This window comes from Cebus imitator, unplaced genomic scaffold (assembly GCF_001604975.1).
Source record: "Cebus imitator isolate Cc_AM_T3 unplaced genomic scaffold, Cebus_imitator-1.0 Scaffold19, whole genome shotgun sequence".
Lineage (NCBI taxonomy): Eukaryota > Metazoa > Chordata > Mammalia > Primates > Cebidae > Cebus > Cebus imitator.
In genome coordinates, this window is record NW_016107334.1 from 10,044,679 (window position 1) to 10,063,114 (window position 18,436).

The window sequence follows — 18,436 nt, forward strand, 5'->3', positions numbered from 1 at the left end:
AAAAAAAAAAAAAAAGAATTTAGGGAAATTTGGGGCCGTTATTTCTTCACATTTTGGGGGCTGTGTTTATTCTCTTCTCTTTCTGGAATGCCCATTCAAGTCTCTCAAACTATTTTTCTTCATTCTCTTTTATTGTGCTCTTCCTTACACTGCTGACTCTTTCTTCTGCCTGCTCAAATATGCTCTTGAACCTCTCTCATGAAATTTTGATTTCAGTCACTGTAGTTTTCAATCCTAGAACTTCTAGTTGGTTCTAATTTATAATTTCTATCACTTTATTGATATTCTTGATTTGGTGAGACACTTTTCATGCTTTCCTTTAGTTCTTAAGCATGTTTTTCTCATTTTTTGAACATATTTAAAATAGTTGACTTAAAGTCTTTGTCTAATAAGTCCAATATCTAGGCTTTCACAGAAACACTTGCAATAATTGCCATATTTCCTTGTATAGTCCATACTTTTGTGTTTCTTTGCATGTCTCATAAGTTTTTGTTGAAAACTGGACATGTTAAATACTATGATGTGGCAACTGTAAAAATCAGATTATTTCTCCTCTCCAGTTTGTTGCTTTTGCTATTTGCTGTTGTCCATTTGTTTGTTTAATCACCTTTTTAAAATTAAATCTAGCCGGGCGCGGTGGTTCACGCCTGTAATCCCAGCACTTTGGGAGGCCGAGGTGGCTGGATCACAAGGTCAAGAGATCGAGACCATCCTGGTCAACATGGTGAAACCCTGTCTCTACTAAAACTACAAAAAATTAGCTGGGCATGGTGGCGTGTGCCTGTAATCCCAGCTACTCAGGAGGCTGAGGCAGGAGAATTGCCTGAACCTAGGAGGCGCAGGTTGCAGTGAGCTGAGATCGCACCATTGCACTCCAGCCTGGGTAACAAGAGTGAAACTCTGTCTCAAAAAAAAATTAATTAATTTAATTAAATTAAATCTATAAAGTCTTCTTTGTGATGTGTGAGTACTGAAGGCTTCATTAGGTTAGCTTAGTAGTCAGCTAATGATTAGACAGAGATTTCCTTAAATGCTTGGAACCCATAAGCCTCTCAGTCTTTCCTGAGGAGCTCTGTGCATATGTTGGAGTACATCTTCAACATTTAGCTAGGCAGTATGCAACTCTACCTTAGCCTTCACTTATTGTTTGCACAGAGCCTAAAGGCCATTCAGAGGTGAGAGCTTCTGGCCTTCCCAGGTCTTTCCTGAGCATGCAGGTAGCCATGAACATGCACTAACCCCTACACATAAAAGGAGACTTCTAGATTTCCAAGAACATTGTCGGAGTTTTTCAAAGCCTTCTATGCATATCTCATGTTCCAGGTTTTCCTTTGAAGCTTTTTGGTCATTTCATTGCTTGCCCCAATTGTTATCCACTGCCTTAGACAGTTATGAAGTTAATTAATTGCATCTAATTGTTTTAGACAAACGCCCTCAGGAAAAAGGCTTTTTCACTGGGTGAGCTCTGAGTCAGGTCAAATAAAGACAGCATTGTGAATAGTGTCTTCCAGAGAACCATCAGACAGGTCAGATAATGACAATCTTCTGAAAATGAGCTTTGAAGGAGCTTCTATTCTGTTCTGCTCCTTTCAGTGGCAGCCAGGTTGCTAGTTTCCATTGTAATTGTGGGCCATTGGTTCTTCAAGGATATCCTGAGATGGAGAGGGCATGATGGGAATAGGGAAAGTTAAAAATATCTCACAGCTTGCTATTCCTTCCAAGATTCTGCTGTTTTTCTTAAATAACAACCTCTAGATTAGTATAAGCCTTTGGCTGATTCTCAGTTCTGAAAGAAACTGACTATGACAATTTTTGCTAGTTTTCTGGTTGCTTTTGTGGAAGAACAAATTTTCAGAAGTTCTTACTCCGACATTTTTGCTAATTTGGTGCATCATGGTTTTAATTTTTATTTTCCTAATGACTAATAATGTTAAGCATCTTTCCATGTGCTAATTTTCTATTTGTGTATCTTCCTTGATGAAGTATTTGCTCAAATCTTTTGCCTATTTTTAAAGCCAAGTCATTTGTTTATTATTGGGTTCTGAGTTCTTTATATACTCTGAATTTAAGTCTTTTATCAGATATATTTTACATATATTTTCTCCCAGTCTGTAGCTTGCCTTTTTATTTTATTTATAATAACTTTTCCTAAAAAGATAACTAGTAAGGTATTTTGCATATCATATAATTCAATGTTTTCAAATACACGGTTTTTTTTAATGAATGACTTTTTAGTAAATTTACTAAGTTTTAATAACCATTACTATGAATGAGCTTTAGAGCATTTCCATCGTTCACGTCTATTGTTAATCTCTGTTTCTTCTTGCACCTGCCCCAGGCAACCACTAATCTATTTTCTGTTTTTATAGCTTTGCCTTTTTTGGATATTTAATATACATGGAATTATACAATATGTGGTCACTTGTGTCTGGCTTCTTTCACAGAGCTTAAGGTTTCTGAGGTTCATCCATGTCTTGTATGTATTTGTAGTGCATTCCTTTTCATTGCAGAACAAGATTCCATTGTACAGTTATACACTAAAAGTGTCGTGAAGAGCAAATGTTTTAGCTCTTTACCAAGAGAAATAAAAGCATATAACCATGCAAATTCTTGTACTCAAATGTTCATAGCAGCTTCATTCATAACAGCCTAAAACTGTATGCAACACAAATTCCTTCCCATCGACTAAAGGATAAATAAATTTTAGTATATCTGTATGTTGAATAACTATTCAGCAATAGAAAGGAACCATTAATATACATAACAACATGAAAAAAATCTTAAAAGCATTATGCTTAATGAAAGAAGTCAGACACAAAAGACAATAATCTATATAATTTCATTTAAAAGAAATCCTAGAAAATACAAAATTATAGTGACAGAAAGTAGATTATTGATTGCAGGTGGCTAATGGGTAAGGAGGGTATTAACTGAAAGTGTTACAAGAGAAATTTTTAACGGACAGAAATCCACATCATAATCGTGGTAATGATTGCAAGGCTGTATACTTTTGTAAAAATGCATTAAATTTTGGATGAACTTTGTTGTATGTAAATCAAACCTCAATAAAGCACCTATTTTTAAAATAATGAGATGTCCCTATTCTTCCTTCAGTTCTAACAAAGGATCTATCTTCTGCCAGGTCAGTCAATTATAGGACTCACTTAAGAAGAATTTCTGTGTCTAATTAAATGCTGAAAATTTTAGTTATGAATGATCATTCAGCTCTTAAATTCATTTTTATATCAATGGAAGTTGAATAAAAACTTTCCTAAGATAATCTGATTAAATGTATATCAGTCCAGCTTCTAGATGAATTAAGGTCTCTTGGAAATGGCCCCTAAATTTCAGAGACATATTAAAATAAGTGAATTATGCACCAGATTTACACAGAGCAATGTGGAGAGATCATAAAACATAGGCTAAATTTTAAAAAAAAGAAGAGAGAAAAGATCTTAGCACAGTACCATTTATGTCAACTAGTGATATCTGTACATGAAGTACATATTTTACTGAGTCACACAAATAAAGGATCATCAAATATACAGAATACAGCAGAGAGAAGAATGGAAGTAGTGCATGGGGAAAAATGTAATTAATGAAAAAGTAATCAATCACTCAACATTGCTCTTATATAGACCCCTCTCTCTCTCCATGGAGAGAGAGATAGAGAGAGAGAGAGAGAGAGGGAGAGGGGGAGAGAGAGAGAGAGAAACAGAGAGAGAGAGAGAGAGAGATCTATATAAGAGTGCACATGTATATGTGTGTGTATATATATATATATATATATATATATATTTGACAGGGTTTTAGATAAATAATTGAATTAGCTCATTTATCCAACCTAGTAGCTGAAAAATTTTAGTGGAGAAAATACCCATTTCTTTCACTATTAGAACAACACAAACTGGAAATGGTCTCACAGGGTAGTGTTTTCAATTTATTCACTCAGTGGCATGTCCTCAAATGTTAGAAACGAAGAAATTAGGAGGGGAAAGCAAAATAGAATTAAACCAAAGATTTATACAGTAGGGGAACAAAACTAATCTCAAAGCCAAATGAAGCATAACATTCCTTTCTAGAGGGTCATGTGAGAAATACCATATGGGTAAGTATACATGTGAATAAATACAGACATTCATAAACCTACCTCTTACACAAAATAATAACTTTTTTTTTGAGGCGGGATCTTGCTTTGTCATTGGGCTGGAGTGCAGTGGTGTGATCTCAGCTCACTACAGCCTCCGCCTCCCAGGTTCAAGCAATTCACCTGCCTCAGCTTCCTGAGTAGCTGGGACTACAGGCGGGCTCCACCACACTCAGCTAATTTTTTTGTATTTTTAGTAGAGATGGGGTTTACCATGTTGGCCAGGATGGTCTCAATCCCCTGACCTCATGATCTGCCCACCTTGGCCTCCCAAAGTGCTGGGATTATAGGCATGAGCTACCACGCCCAGCCAAAAAACAACATTTTTAGCAGAACAGAAAATAGATATAAATGTAGTTGTCTAATTGAGTGTTATCCATCCTTTTCAAATAAATCTAGGAAATCAATCACTTTACCTAATAAAGTGTAGAGGAATATAAATAGGCACTTAATTAAAAATCTATTTTGAAAAAGGAGAGAATAAAGAAGCACAATGAATATTTGATAAATTGAACGGAAGCAAGACGGGAAATTGTAAGTCTTAGTACTAGAAATAAATTTAGAGATTAGCTTGCCAGCTAGCTTGCCTAAATTTTGATTATATTGATACGGAATAGAAAAACAAACGTCTGAGAGGAATAAAAAAGAATGAACTTCCGCTCCCGTGTAAATGGTTCAAAATTAGATTAATTGTCAGGGAATAAGTAAGTCCCTTAGGTTTGCTGCTTTTGCAGAACTGAGCCTTCAGACAACTCCATTCAGACACCCAGACGGCCCCGTCCTTGTCTAGCACCCCATCAGTTACCTGAGAGCCAAAAGCCTAGACATCCCAGACCTCCCTTTATTTTCAGTGTTTTTCCCTAGGCAGATATTAGGCATGTTACCTTTAAATACTTCTCCTAAATAGATACAATAGCCTATCAGCATAAGATTGATTCCCGGTTTCTACAGATTCAGAGGCTCTGTGATCAGAGTTTTTCAGAGGGTTTTTTTTTTGTTTTTTTTGTTTTGTTTTGTTTTGTTTTGTTTTTTTTAACATGAGAACAAAATATCAGGAGCAAAGTAGATCTCGGATAAAAAGTCTAATGTTCATATTTTAAGACTATTTCTATTTGGGACAGTTAGTAACAATACTTCTTCAATTCATGCAAATTGCTACAGGTAGGTTACTCCAGGTACTCTACCCTCCTGTAAAGAATGATGGACATACTGTCCCATCATGACCTTATGGTGCAGATGTGGAGAATCTATTCATGTATAATCAACTAACAGGAACAATAAAAAGGTGACTTTCTGATTTTACCACCTCCACTCTTGCCTTGGACTCTTCTGCCACCATGATTTACGCTGAGATAATGCATTTATTCCATGAGTGTTGATATTTGAGTAGCTTAGGTCTCCTTTAAATCACACTTCAGACACATACAACAATGCACAGAAGATAAACTAACTAGAAACTGGTAGTCTGGACAAAAAAAAAAAAAAATCAAAACATTAGCTACCAAAGAAAACAAAAAACAAAACATAAGCCACAAGCTAAAACTTTCAAGGAAAGAAAACCTTAAATACAAAGCAAATGTTAGCAAATGGTAGTTACTTTCAAATTATCTGCTTCTCTTCTTGATTTTCTAGGAAGAAACATTAATTTCTGATCTTAAATGTTCTTGTCTAGTGCTAAAGGACAATAATAAGCCAGCCAAATTACAACTCTTGGTCACTTCATAGAATGAGAAGATGTAGCATAAATATAGTCTAGGACAAAAGAAGGAAGCTTTCCTGTGTTAAATATCTCAGGATATATGGAAACCTAGAGTTATATTTACATGAATTTTTTACACAGTTCAGAAATTTTTATGTTTGCTATCATCTCTTTAAGCTTGCTTTCTGTATTCCCAAGAGATATTTGTTTATTCTCTTCCGCCATCAAGAGTCTTTCACTGTGAAAGTCTAAGAAATACTGATGCAGTCAGAAAATAAACAGCCAACAACCTTAAACCTTAGTTCATGGGTTTGAGTCCCAGATCCATCCCCTTAAATGTTAACTGTGTGACTCTGGCAAGTCATTTACCTCTCATTTCCATACCTGCGGACTGAGACCACAGCATTTGTGATTTTTATGTAGCTCTTAAACTATAAGCTCCTATTCAAATGGAAGGTATAAGTGATATTTTATTTATGATACAGGTGGTTCAATCTCCCACTAATGATACAGAAGCTCTAGAAAAAGTATATAAACACATACTTCACAAAAAGTATGGTATCTCTCCCTGTTACATTTTCCTTCCCTCTACAGCATTAAAAGAGACATAAGATTAGTGAAGCTACACATTTTCTGTAGTGTCACGATGGAAAAAGCTGAGAGTGAGTTATTGGGAGCTGAAGTTATAAGGAGACAGAGATGAGAAAACAGACTAACTTAATCCCTTGAGAAAAAGTAACAATGGTCCTAGGAATTCAAAGAGGGTTGGATTCCTTCCTGATTGTCATTGGAGAGGCCAAGACCGGGATGGAACAGGCTGGTCCTCCACAGCTGTGCTGCTTTGGCAACCTAAAGAATATTCTGGCTCCTGGTCCTGGCTAAACTGTGAAAAATGGAGCTGTCCACCAAAAAGTAGGAAATCTGCAATGGAAATAAGTAATGGACCTGGGTGCCAAATTCAAAGATCACCAGGTACAGTGAAAGAACAGCTCATATTTCAGGATAGTAATTTGCTAATTTTGAAGTGCAGTGGTAAATTCTACTTTATTTATGCATTCCTGACACATCCAAATATGTGAGTAAGAAGTAGAATTAACTGTCAGAAAAGAAGTACATTTTCAAATGTTCTCAGCTGGGTTTAGTGGTATCCAGGGGCTTTCTCTTCCTCCCAATAGGAATACAAACTGCTGGCCCAAGTGAAGTGGTCATTTGTACAAAAACTTTTTCGAGTTCATGAAACAGAGTTGGTCAAACTAGCTCTCGAGATAAGGACCCTGCAAATGTTTATAAACATATGATCTGCATTACAGTTAGTCTTGGACAAAATGATCTCTATCAGATTTTTGTCTCAAGTTTTTCCAACTCTTGACATTTGAATATTCTCTTTGCTCCAAATGAATTAATGTGCTAATAACAGCTTTTTGAAATAGAGTCAACTACAGAGATTATAGATGAACATTTATCTACTGCTATCATAACACTAGTACAATTTTAATAAAATGGCTGGAAAAAACATCCATTTAAATTAAATCAAGAAAAGAAAAGAAGTTTACTTTTTCTGAGAAAGCAAATTGATAGTTTTTCTCTTTGATTTCCTTGCACTTTAGAATGAAGGGCACCCATTAAACCTTTAAATAAATTTTTAAAATAAACTGTGCTACATAGCAATATTTGGTTTCGCCTTTAATAAGCCATTTTTGTTATTTTATAGGCATTTGAGGGTGATAATGCCTCTTGAGTCATAGACTCTTCCAGCACTGCCTTTCCAGGAGTGCCTATGCACTGTGAGTCACCATGGAAGAGTGGAAGATAAGCTGGGTACCTGTACTGTCATTGACACTAATAAGCTCTACTGCCTTCAACCTCTCTCGATCTTCTTTATGAAGATTTTCTTCATTATAAAACTAAAGTACTCAATGGGATCCATGTTTCTCATTTTTTTGTTGTTCAGTCTTTAAATAACATTTGGAGTGAATTTGATTATATTAATTCATCCCTTAGTGGCAACCTCTGAACAACAGATTCTTTAAGGAACTCAGTAAGCCTAAAACACTATTATTCTAGTGTTAGAGCAAAGAGGGGGAATGGGAAGGAAAGACACAAGTACTACTTACTTTTCAAATACACGTCTGATAATCAGTAAGAGAAAAGCATATGGAATTGTCATGTATAAATGAGAAGGTTTTACAAAGACGAGTCCATCATGATCCTCAAGATCTGACCACTTTGTCATTGGAGGCAGCCAGAATCTTTCCAACCAGAACCATTCTCTAAACATCCGAAACATTCTAGAGAAATGGAAACAGAAGACATTAGACTTGAGAAACAAACATGTAACATTAGGATGGCATTGATCACCTTCACTCAAAATCCCAAATCCAGAGAGCTTAGAAAATCAGGCAAGAACGGAATACTATTTGATGGGTTGCATGATCCTTCATTGCATTAAACAAGAATTCCTCTTCCGTACCCTCAGAACAATTTTGTTTATGGCATGGAAAACTTTGACGCATAACAGTTCACACTTTTGGCAAAACATATGTGAATATAATGCATATGAATTTTCTTTTTATGTGATTCTATGGTATAAAAAAATAACAATAGGCTTTACAACTTCAACATGCCCAAAGTCGACATCCTGAAGGCTCCAAGTAGGTGTAAATCATCACTAGTTCCCTAAGAAATTCCCCAGGAAATAAGGGGCAGGCACATTTCACTTCATATTACAAGGAATTCAAATTAGTCTATGTAAAGAAATATTTATTGAGATTCTATTATTTGTGAAGCACTGTGCTGGCACTGAGGGTAAAACAGTAAGACAGGGTTCCTCGCTTGAGGACCTAATAGTCTCCTAAGCAAGGTAGGCCTGAACAGATGCCTTCAACACTTTTTTTTTTTAGGTACAATTAAAAAAAAGGTATACCGATTGCTGTGGGAATAAGATGATGGGCACTGAACCCAGCCAGAAAATATTAGGGAAGGATAATTGGAAGAAAAAGATCCTGTGATGTCTTGAACAATAAGTAAAAATAAACCAGAAAAGGCAGAAAAATGGGGAAGAGGGAATAGAAGTTTTAAGGAGATAAAGCATTAATTATACAATCAAGTAACCAGAGCATAGAATAATGTAAATTAGGTGTTTTAATATCATTGTTTAGGCTGTGATCATTTTGGACTTGGTATTTTGACCTTGAGGATGTGTTGTTGGCATTCTGACCTCGAAGATGAGGATGTTCATCCTTTAATGTTTAATCAGAAAAAGGAATAAAAATATCCTCAGATTCACAACATGACTGTCAAAATACCTCTGTCAAAACCTCTTAATCTGGAAATAACAAGGTGTACATAGAGAACTATCAGTTGTTTCGTACTACCACAGTGAAAGAATCCGAGGTGTGGAATGGTGGGTTACAAATAGGTGCCCAGGCACTGCAGTGAATTGCTCTAGCGTAATCAGTAACAGCTCTTCCTTCCTTTCAGAAGTATTCCAGTTTGGACAATAAATCATATCATCACCCTCATTAAAATGCTGGTGGGACAACCAGGCTAGGTCTTAGAGGGTTTGCTTGCATTCCATGCTAAGGATCTTGGCATTTAGCTAATAGGACCCACTGAAGGGTATTATGCAGAGGAATGAGATGGTCAATTTGGTAGCCAGCTCCTCTGTGAGTCCATAGGGTGTCTTTGTGCTGATTAGCAGAAGGTATTCTCTCTAGGTAGATACAGCTCTGCCAAGCCTAAAATGATCAGTGGATGAGGGCTGGATTTCAAGCCTACTCCCTATTTCACCTCACCCAGGCACATGCACGGCAACTCTTCTGGCAGTGGCGTGAAGCACGTCTCAGGAGATGGAGAAACTAGAGAGCAATCAGCTCACAGCAATAGATGGGAGCAGCAGAGAGAAGGTTTGGCCAGAGCAGTAGTGACCAGAGGGAATAATGCCATGTGTGGGATGCAAATTGGGCAGAGGACAAAGGAAGCCCCAGAGAGAAGTGAGATTGAGGGGGAAAAATGAAAACTCAAGGAACTGAAGGTCAAAGAACATGTGTGTTGGGAGTGCGGCCATGGGCTCGGGTGTAACAGGAAGATAGATCAGAGCGTAGGGTCTGAGAGGGAATACTGAAGTGACAGATTTCTGACTTCAGATGAGAAAGGATTCCACAGTGTGGACCCCAATGTCCTTCAGAAAGATCCACACCAAAGCCAGGAATCGAACCCTGTGAGATAAATCCCTTCTGCATCTTGCCTCTTACCCACCATTTGGAGAACCTAGGCGCCGCCACACCTGCAGGGCTGTGCTCCTGGAGAAAGGCTGCCTTCTTTTCCATGGACTATTCTTTTGTTAGAATTTCTACCCTGAGAGGCGAGAGTGAGTCCTATTTATACTGTTGAAAAGTTGTGTAAATATGGTGGAACAAAGGTAATCAACATTTAGTGAATACTTCCTCTGGATTTGACTCTGGGGCTACAGAAAAGATGGGTGAAGGGGTGACCCTGGACTGCAGACTTGACCTGGGTGGAAAGGTGCAGTGAGAACTGGTGACAGAGCCCTTAGGAAGGAAGAAGTGATGAACTTTCATGGTTCATTTGCTAAAATAAGTGAGGACTCAAGCTTTTGACATAACTGACCAAAAAGGGAATTCAGAGAAATCTATTTTGAAATACTCGCCAGAAACATCTCAGAACAAGGGCATCCACAAGCCTTTGAGTCAAAGTCCAGCTAAAGTGAAAACTTCCTACAGACTTAAGAAACCAGTCGAGGCCTCAGAAGTCCCTCTGTAATGAACAAAATCTTGTGCCAGGTCTGTGCCCTCAACTGCATCAAAACTAGATACACCTGCAAGGGCAAAGATTTTTTTTGTCCTTAGAAGTTTGCCTCAGCATGTTCCTTACTTTACCGGCTCCAAATTCAATAGATAAGGACTCAGGGAACAAACAGCAATGACACTGAGTTAGGTTCCCCCCCGGCACAATATCATTATAATCACTGTTACATAAAATAGCTTGCTCACCCATAAAACACAACTCAAGGCAGTACAGATTTTGTGTAATGTGAAATATAACTAATCAAATAGTTTATCATGGTTATGTAGGAGTTACCACGCTAAACAATTCCTTGTGCATTACATGTAAGCAATGAATCAAGATCTGTTGAAAGCCATAGCAACTTTAATCCTCAACAGCCAAAAATATTTAGGGAAGATGGAAAGAACTCAGGATTTGAAGATGGCCTCTTGGAAAATGTAGTCCAAACTGAGAAAAACAATAAATCTACATTCTTCACTTTCTTCATGTGCTGCCCACAAACATCAATTATTGCAGCTTCAGAAGTATTAAAAACCTGTTCTTCACACCATACACGAAAATTAAAACAAAGCACAGATCTAAATATAATGGCTAAAATTGTAAAACCCTTAGAAGAAAATATAGGAGTAAATCTTTGTGACCTGGAGGTAGGCAAAGCCTTCTTATATATCAAAAGCAGAAGCAGGCCAGGCATGGTGGCTCACACCTATACATCCAGCACCTTGGGAGGCTGGGGTGGGCAGACTTGAGCCTAGGAGTTGAAGACCAGCCTGGACAACATAGTGAGACCCCCATCTCTACAAAAAATACAAAAATTGCTGGGCACGTTGGCTCATGTCTGTAATCTTAGCACTTTGGGAGGCCGAGGTGCACAGATCATGAGGTCAGGAGTTCGAAACCAGCCTGGCCAACATAGTGAAACCCTGTCTCTACTAAAAATATTAAAAATTAGCCAGGCATAGTGGCAAGCACCTGTAATTCTAGCTACTTGGGAGGCTGAGGCAGGAGAATTGCTTGGACCTTGGAAGTGGAGGTTGCAATGAGCTGAGATTCCACCATTGCATTCCAGCCTGGGTGACAGTGTCAGACTGTGACTCAAAAAAAGAAAAATGCAAAAATTAGCTAGCTGTGGGGCATGATGGCATGCACCTGTAACCTCAGTTACTTAGGATACTGAGGTGGGAGGATTGCTTGAGCCTAGGGGCAGAGGTTTCAGTGAGCCAAGATGGGGCCATAGTACTCCAGCCTGAGTGACAGAGTGAGACCCTGTCTCAAAACAAACAAACAAAAACCAAAAATCACAAGCAACGAAAGAAAGAATAGACAAAATGGATAGCATCAATGAAGACCCACAGAATGGAAAAAAAAAAATTTGAAGGTCATATATCTGAGAAGGGACTTATAGTTAGAATATGTAAAGGATACTGACAACCCAATGAAAAAAGTGACAAATAACCCAATTTTAAAATGAGCAAAGGATCTGAATAGACATTTTATCAAAGACAATATAGAAATGGCCGATAAGCACATGAAAAGATGCTCTGCTCAGCCATGTGAGAATTGGAAGTCACAACCATCCTCAGAGATGCCTTTCACACCCACTAGGACGACTGCCATCCAACAGATCACAAGTGCTGGAGAGGTGTGAAGAAATCGGGACCCCCATCCCCCAGACATTGCTGGTGAGAATATGACAAGGTGTCACTGCCGTGGAAGACAGGCTGGTGGTTTCTCAAATAGTTAAATATACAGTCTCCACAAGACTTCGCAGTTCTACTCCTAGGCATATACTGGAGAAAACAGGAAAGACTCATGCTCAGTATGGATGACCCTTGAAAAAATTATACTCAATGGCCAGACACAGAAGGCCACATATTGCATGATTCCATTTATGTGAAATGTGCAGAAGGGATAGAAAGTAGGTGAGTAGCTCCTTAGTGAGGTGAAGCAGAAGTGAAGACAGATGGGGGAAAATGAGAGATGGCTTCTGATGGGTAAAGGGTTTCTTTTTGAGGTGGAAAAAAATGTTTAACAATTGAATGTAGTGTTGGTTGCACTATTCTGTAAATATACTAAAAAATATGGAATTGCACACATTAAATGGGTGAATTGCATGGTATGTAAATTATACCTTCAAAAAACCAAAAAAGCTAGGAATCCTCCTTCTCAGCTTCACCAACTTTTAACCTTTACACCTTTTAATCTACAGCTTATCCTGAATTTCATGCTGCAGCTACCTGTTTTTCATTTATGTTGCTTAAGTTTTACCCTCAAAGTTCTGAGTCAAGTTTGTGTCCACAGACCCCGAAAAATAAATAAATGAAATACAGACTATAACCAGGTTGAGACTTCAGCATGACTTTAAATTTCATGACTTTATGGAAGAAAAAACAGCATGCTTTAAAAAGCAAAACTGAGCTCCCCTGAAGAAGTGTCTTTCCCAGATGATGTCCCCTTGAAGATAGATTGGTCATAGACTCCATCAGCCAATATTTCAGCTGTGGGCATGGGTTTTCATCATCCAGGCTACCCCTCTAGCCAGCCTCATCTTCTCTCAGGATGAGATCAGAGGCTAAGCAGACAAAGGAAGTAAAGGGAACTGTGATAGCCTCTCTCCTCTCATCCTCTCTGCCACTTCAGACTATTAACAAGAAACAAGTCACATTCTCGTGGCCTCTCCATGGCTGCTCTAAGGCCATAGCCCATGATAACCCACAGCCAGAGCCTCCCATTTTCCCCCATCTGTTCCCACTTCTGCTTCACCTCACTAAGGAGTGACTAACCTACTTTTTATCTCTTATGGACATTTCACGTCCCACAGCCAGAACCTCTGGGATCCTTCAGAGGCACATTTACCTGATCCTATGTACTGGACATGTCATTCTGGACATGCCACCAGCTCAGCATCCAGCCCACATAGTAGTCAGGGAAAACTGCCACCATGTGTGAAGCTGGTGCAATGCCTTTCCTATCGTGAATGCCAAAGAGGGCCATTCTCCATCTGCTGTCACTGGCCTGGCCTTAGAACTGGTCAGTCAGATGCTTTCCTGGGGACTGGTTTGGGGCAGACAGTGCTATCCAGCAGCAGCAGCAGATGGCATCCTGCCAAGGTGGTGGCAGCTGTGACTGCTGCTGCCAAAAAGAGAGCTGCAGTCTCTCAGCTTCTTGGCTTTCCTGATCGCCTTGGTTTCCACTGTCATCCAGGTCTAGTCCACTAGCCTTCCTTCAATGATATGAGTCGCCTCCAATGAAGTCTTTTGCTTAAGGTACTAAGAAAGAGGTAGATTCTATTGCCTACAACCAAGAACCCTGACTTCTATGTCCAGCATCTTCCACACCCTCCTTTAGAGAAACTGATGACTCCAGTTTGGTTGTTTAAACCATAAATTTACCAAAATTACCTGTTTTTAAGATTTATAAGTGAGAAATACACAGCCTACAGCATTTGTCAGTTTCTCCCTCTGTTTAAGCCTCTGACCTCATCTTGCTGACAACGGGCATTCATTTGCTCATTTGTCCCTTTTTCTTCTTTATCTCCCATTTTTGCCCCCGCTCTTCCTGTTGGACATCTAACAGTGGCACTCTTAGTTACTGCTTAAGGTGGGTTTTTTTTCCCCCTCGTGTTAAGGAGGCTGCTAGCTTCCCTGAATAGCCTTAAGAAGATGCTTGGTAGATGAATAAAACATATCACCTAAACTGAGTAGAACAATACATCTGTGCTGGGTTAACGGTGTAAGTATTCCAATGCTTCAACAATACTCAGATGGAAAGGACAGCTACAAAATATTGACATGGAGAAATATCTGTGTTTTTAAAACCCCACTTCACTGCTGTGAAAAGCTCCTGAGCCTTCACAGCAATGATTCTGTCATTTAAGGACCCCGATTGTGACTTACTCACTTTTCAGTCAGCCTGAGAGTCATTTGACTCAATTCTAGCATTTTCTGGCAATTAAAAAATAAACCCTGTTGACAACACTTCAGCATCTCTGCTTGGAATTCTCTGCATTTATTTAGGCCTAGGTCATTCCCAAGTCCTTTTTCTCTCTTCAGCTACTCAAAGCCCCCTTTTCTCATCCCTTATACATTCTCTAAGTTCTGCAATTTTTACTCATATAAAAATATCAGAAGAAACTGTAATTTTATTTACATAAAAAAATCTGAGGCTATTTTTTTAAATAAGAAATATTTGCAAGAAAAACGCCTGCAGTTATTTCCTTGTACTGTGAGGGAAGCAATACTAACGGATGAGGCATCTCAGCCCCAGCTGTGTTTTCTGTGAATACTGTGGAATTCTTACACCCTATTTTCGACTTCAGCTGCCAAAGTTTCCAAGAAGACAATGTAGCTATGTAGAGGTTCATGGTCATTCTTTTCTAACCTCATGGGTATAGAGCCCAATGTGTAAATGCAGCCTGGTGAGCTACCTCCTCAGATGGACACCATTACCTTTGACCTTAGGACTGAAGGAATAAAACCAGATGGGCCACAAAGTTATCACTAGTCCAAGCAACATTTTTGCAAAGTATTAAAAAATATGGCACTCTAGCTTTTGCTGATGTAAGAACTCCAATCCAGGCTGAGGCTTTGGACAACATCTGGTAATTATTCATCCAATCCGTACTGTCAATTCCACACCAGCTTGGAAGATATTGCTACAGAACATATCTCTCAGAGGAGAGCAGCAAGAAACTATCTCTACAGAACAGAAGGTCTCTCTCAGACAGAGAACACTAAAAAGAAATGGGAAGGTGGGCAAACAAGTGAAACTGAAGCAAAGGTATTTTTCTGACTGGCGAAGTGAAAGGACACTCTTGAGTCAACACTCGCCATCTCTGAGTATTATTATGGTTGGAGGATGTGAGTTGCCAAGAGCTTCTGAAGGTCAGGTGACCAGCTGGGTTACAGGTGGACCAGCGTTCTCTGGTGAAGGGAAAGTCAGCTCTGTAACAGAAGGACCTTGTCCGACTTGCTCGCTATTGCCTACTCAGAGCTGGCCACACAGCAGACACCAAACGAGAATTTATTGAATGAATGGATATGAAGCTTACTGGGGCTAGAATGCATTTTTGAACAATCAAACAGTGATGCTTTAGCCAAAAATGCAATCTGATTCAATTATCTAAAAACAACTTCATTTTTATTTGTTGTAAAACAGTTCTTAAAATTTGGTTAAAGGGTTGGGTAAATGTGCTTATCTACATTAGTCTGTTTGTGCTTTCTTTGGAACCAGCTCTACAAACCCAGCCAAAAATACTGGTTATGCCTTTAAGATAAAAACACAAAGGAAAACATTAGCAGCTACACACCTCCTGTGCACAGTGTTAGGACCAAGCCAACTGTAAACTCCAATTCTAAATGCATTTAAAATGGTGCCATTTCACATGAAGAGGACAATGCAAATGACAGAACAACTTAACTGTGAAGGATATTTACTGTGACTAAGTTAGTGCATTAAGAAAACTATAAATGCCTTAGCCTATAACTGTTTAAAAAAAACTGAAGAAAAAAAAAAAAAAAAAGAAAGAAAGATACCCTATACTGTCATGTAGAGGAGCAACTAACCTACTACAAGGTAAAAAAATAATTCTACAGAATTTCCTATACTAAATTTTACAATTATATCAATTTAAAGCCTGGAAGAAATTCATAATAGACTTAGAGATTCAAAAAAAAAAAAAAGAGAAAAATTCAGATTATTTGTGACAAAAATATGGTGTCACCTCAAATATGTGATTAAGTGATATCAGGGTGCTCCCAAGCATCCATTTATTCTTTTTAGTTACACCCCCAGCCCCCACCCCAGTGACACCTGGCATGTGGCTGCCTGCTCCATGAGGCAGCATCCTCCAGCCTCCCCAGACACAGCACGTGTGACTATGCCTGGGTCAGTGACATAGGAGTGGAATTGGTGTGTGTAATCTCCCTAAAGACCACACTGCACATCCTGTTCTCTCTGCCTTCCTGATAGCTGGAGATGTGGATGACAGGACAGGGGTGACTTTTGAAGCTAATTAGCTCATTAGCCCTGGGCTACTCATATCTGGACTGTTGCATGCAAGAGAAATGCACTTCTATCTTAGTCACTGAATTTTGAGCTCTCTTTGTTCTAATAGGTGAGACTGTGACTCTCAGAGAGAAAAGAACAGAAAGGAGAAGTAAACAAGAGCTACCCTTTGTATTAGTTTCAGGGAGACTGTAAAACATGGAGACTTCTGCTCATCAAAAGATATACCATTAAGGCCAGGCGCGGTGGCTCATGTCTGTAATCTCAGAACATTGGGAGGCCAAGGTGGGTGATCATCTGAGGTCAGGAGTTTGAGACCAGCCTGGCCAACATGGTGAAACCCCATCTCTACTCAAAATACAAAAGTTAGCCAGGCACGGTGGCAGGCATCTGTAATCCCAGCTACTCAGGAGACTGAGGCAGGAGAATCGCTTCAACCCGGGAGGCGGAGGTTGCAGTGAGCCGAGATTACGCCACTGCACTCCAGCCTGGGCGACAGAGCAAGACTCTATCTCAAAGAGAAAAAAAAAAAAAAATTAAGAGAATAAAAAAGCCACACTGCAGACTGGGAGAAAATATCTACAATATAAAGAACTTTTATCTAGAATATATAAAGAACTTCTATAACTCAACAAAAAAAGTTAATACAGGGACCGTTTCCCTCCTAAGTCCATTGGGAGCCTGGGTTTCCATTAATGCTCTGCCCTAGAGAGGAGCATCACAAGTCTTTGCTCTGCTTACAGGGCTTCCTTCACAACGCCAGTTGTCAATTTAATGCCTCTCAACTCCAAATTCATCCTTTTTGCCTGCTCTGGGAAAATGGGTCCAATCCCTTTACATATTTTCTCTTTGCCAGCTGGCCAGGAAGCTTTGTCAGAGGGTCATGGAATGACATGGCAGGGGTAAAGGGCTGTGCTTTTGTGACCTGGGCACTCGCAGCCAAGGGCTTCAGCAGCCCCCCTGCCAGCAGATTTCAGCATCTCCCTTGAGGTGTTGTGGCACAGTGCCTCCAGAGAGATATCTGCTAATGAGCAGCTCTCCCAACACCCTACAAGGCAGATTCATGGCAAGTTCCAGAGGGCTGGTTTCCAGCAAGTTCTGCCAGTACCATGAAGACTCCTTTCAGGAGGGTCTGCATCTCAGCCCATGGGGAGCCTCTTTCCTGGATGCTCGTTATCCCAGGGATGTGCCTGCTTCTTATACCTGCTAGCTCTATATTCATCAGAGTTGTTATTAACCAATCTCCTTTACTCTAATCCTGACTGGACCCAGTCTCCTTTGATGAAAAAGTCCAACCATATTTATATGCTTACCCTAATACTAGGTAACAAACACCAAGTGTATTCTGAGCACATCGAAAAAGAACGCTGACATTCCAATGAGAAGGGAGAACCTCTCATCTTCCTAACACTGTGGGTAGAATTTGCTTTACTTCGTTGTGCTTATAAATTAGGTGATGACCTGAAGTTTCAGGAAGATGTGATTCTGCCCTTTTGCTCCCACTAATTCTAAACTTTAAGCCAGCTATCACTTTCCACTAGGGCAATACTTTCTTATTGTTACTAAATATAATTGGGATATTTTCCTAGCAAAACTAATAAAGCTCAAAAATGCCAATTAGACATTTAGCATCTGTGTGGGGTCAAGGTCCCTTTCAAGCCAGAGCTCTCTCCACTGCTCTTCTCTTCAGGATGTGTTTCTCTTGGCTCTGTAATAAAACTCCACAATACACTGCTTAGAGATTCAAAAAAATTCAGATTATTTGTGACAAAAATATG

The 18,436-nt window shown here is 39.2% G+C and overlaps 1 protein-coding gene across 2 annotated transcripts in view; it reads right to left on the reverse strand.

The window, feature by feature from the left end:
- Positions 1-18,436, reverse strand: part of CERS3 (ceramide synthase 3) — a 104,773-nt gene that overhangs the window by 69,588 nt on the left and 16,749 nt on the right. For both annotated transcript variants that reach the window (XM_017518759.2, XM_037735062.1), the window contains one exon: positions 7,961-8,134. In XM_017518759.2, the coding sequence (XP_017374248.1) occupies positions 7,961-8,133 (173 nt within the window). In that variant the 5' untranslated portion in view covers position 8,134. The remainder of the gene's footprint in view (positions 1-7,960; positions 8,135-18,436) is intronic.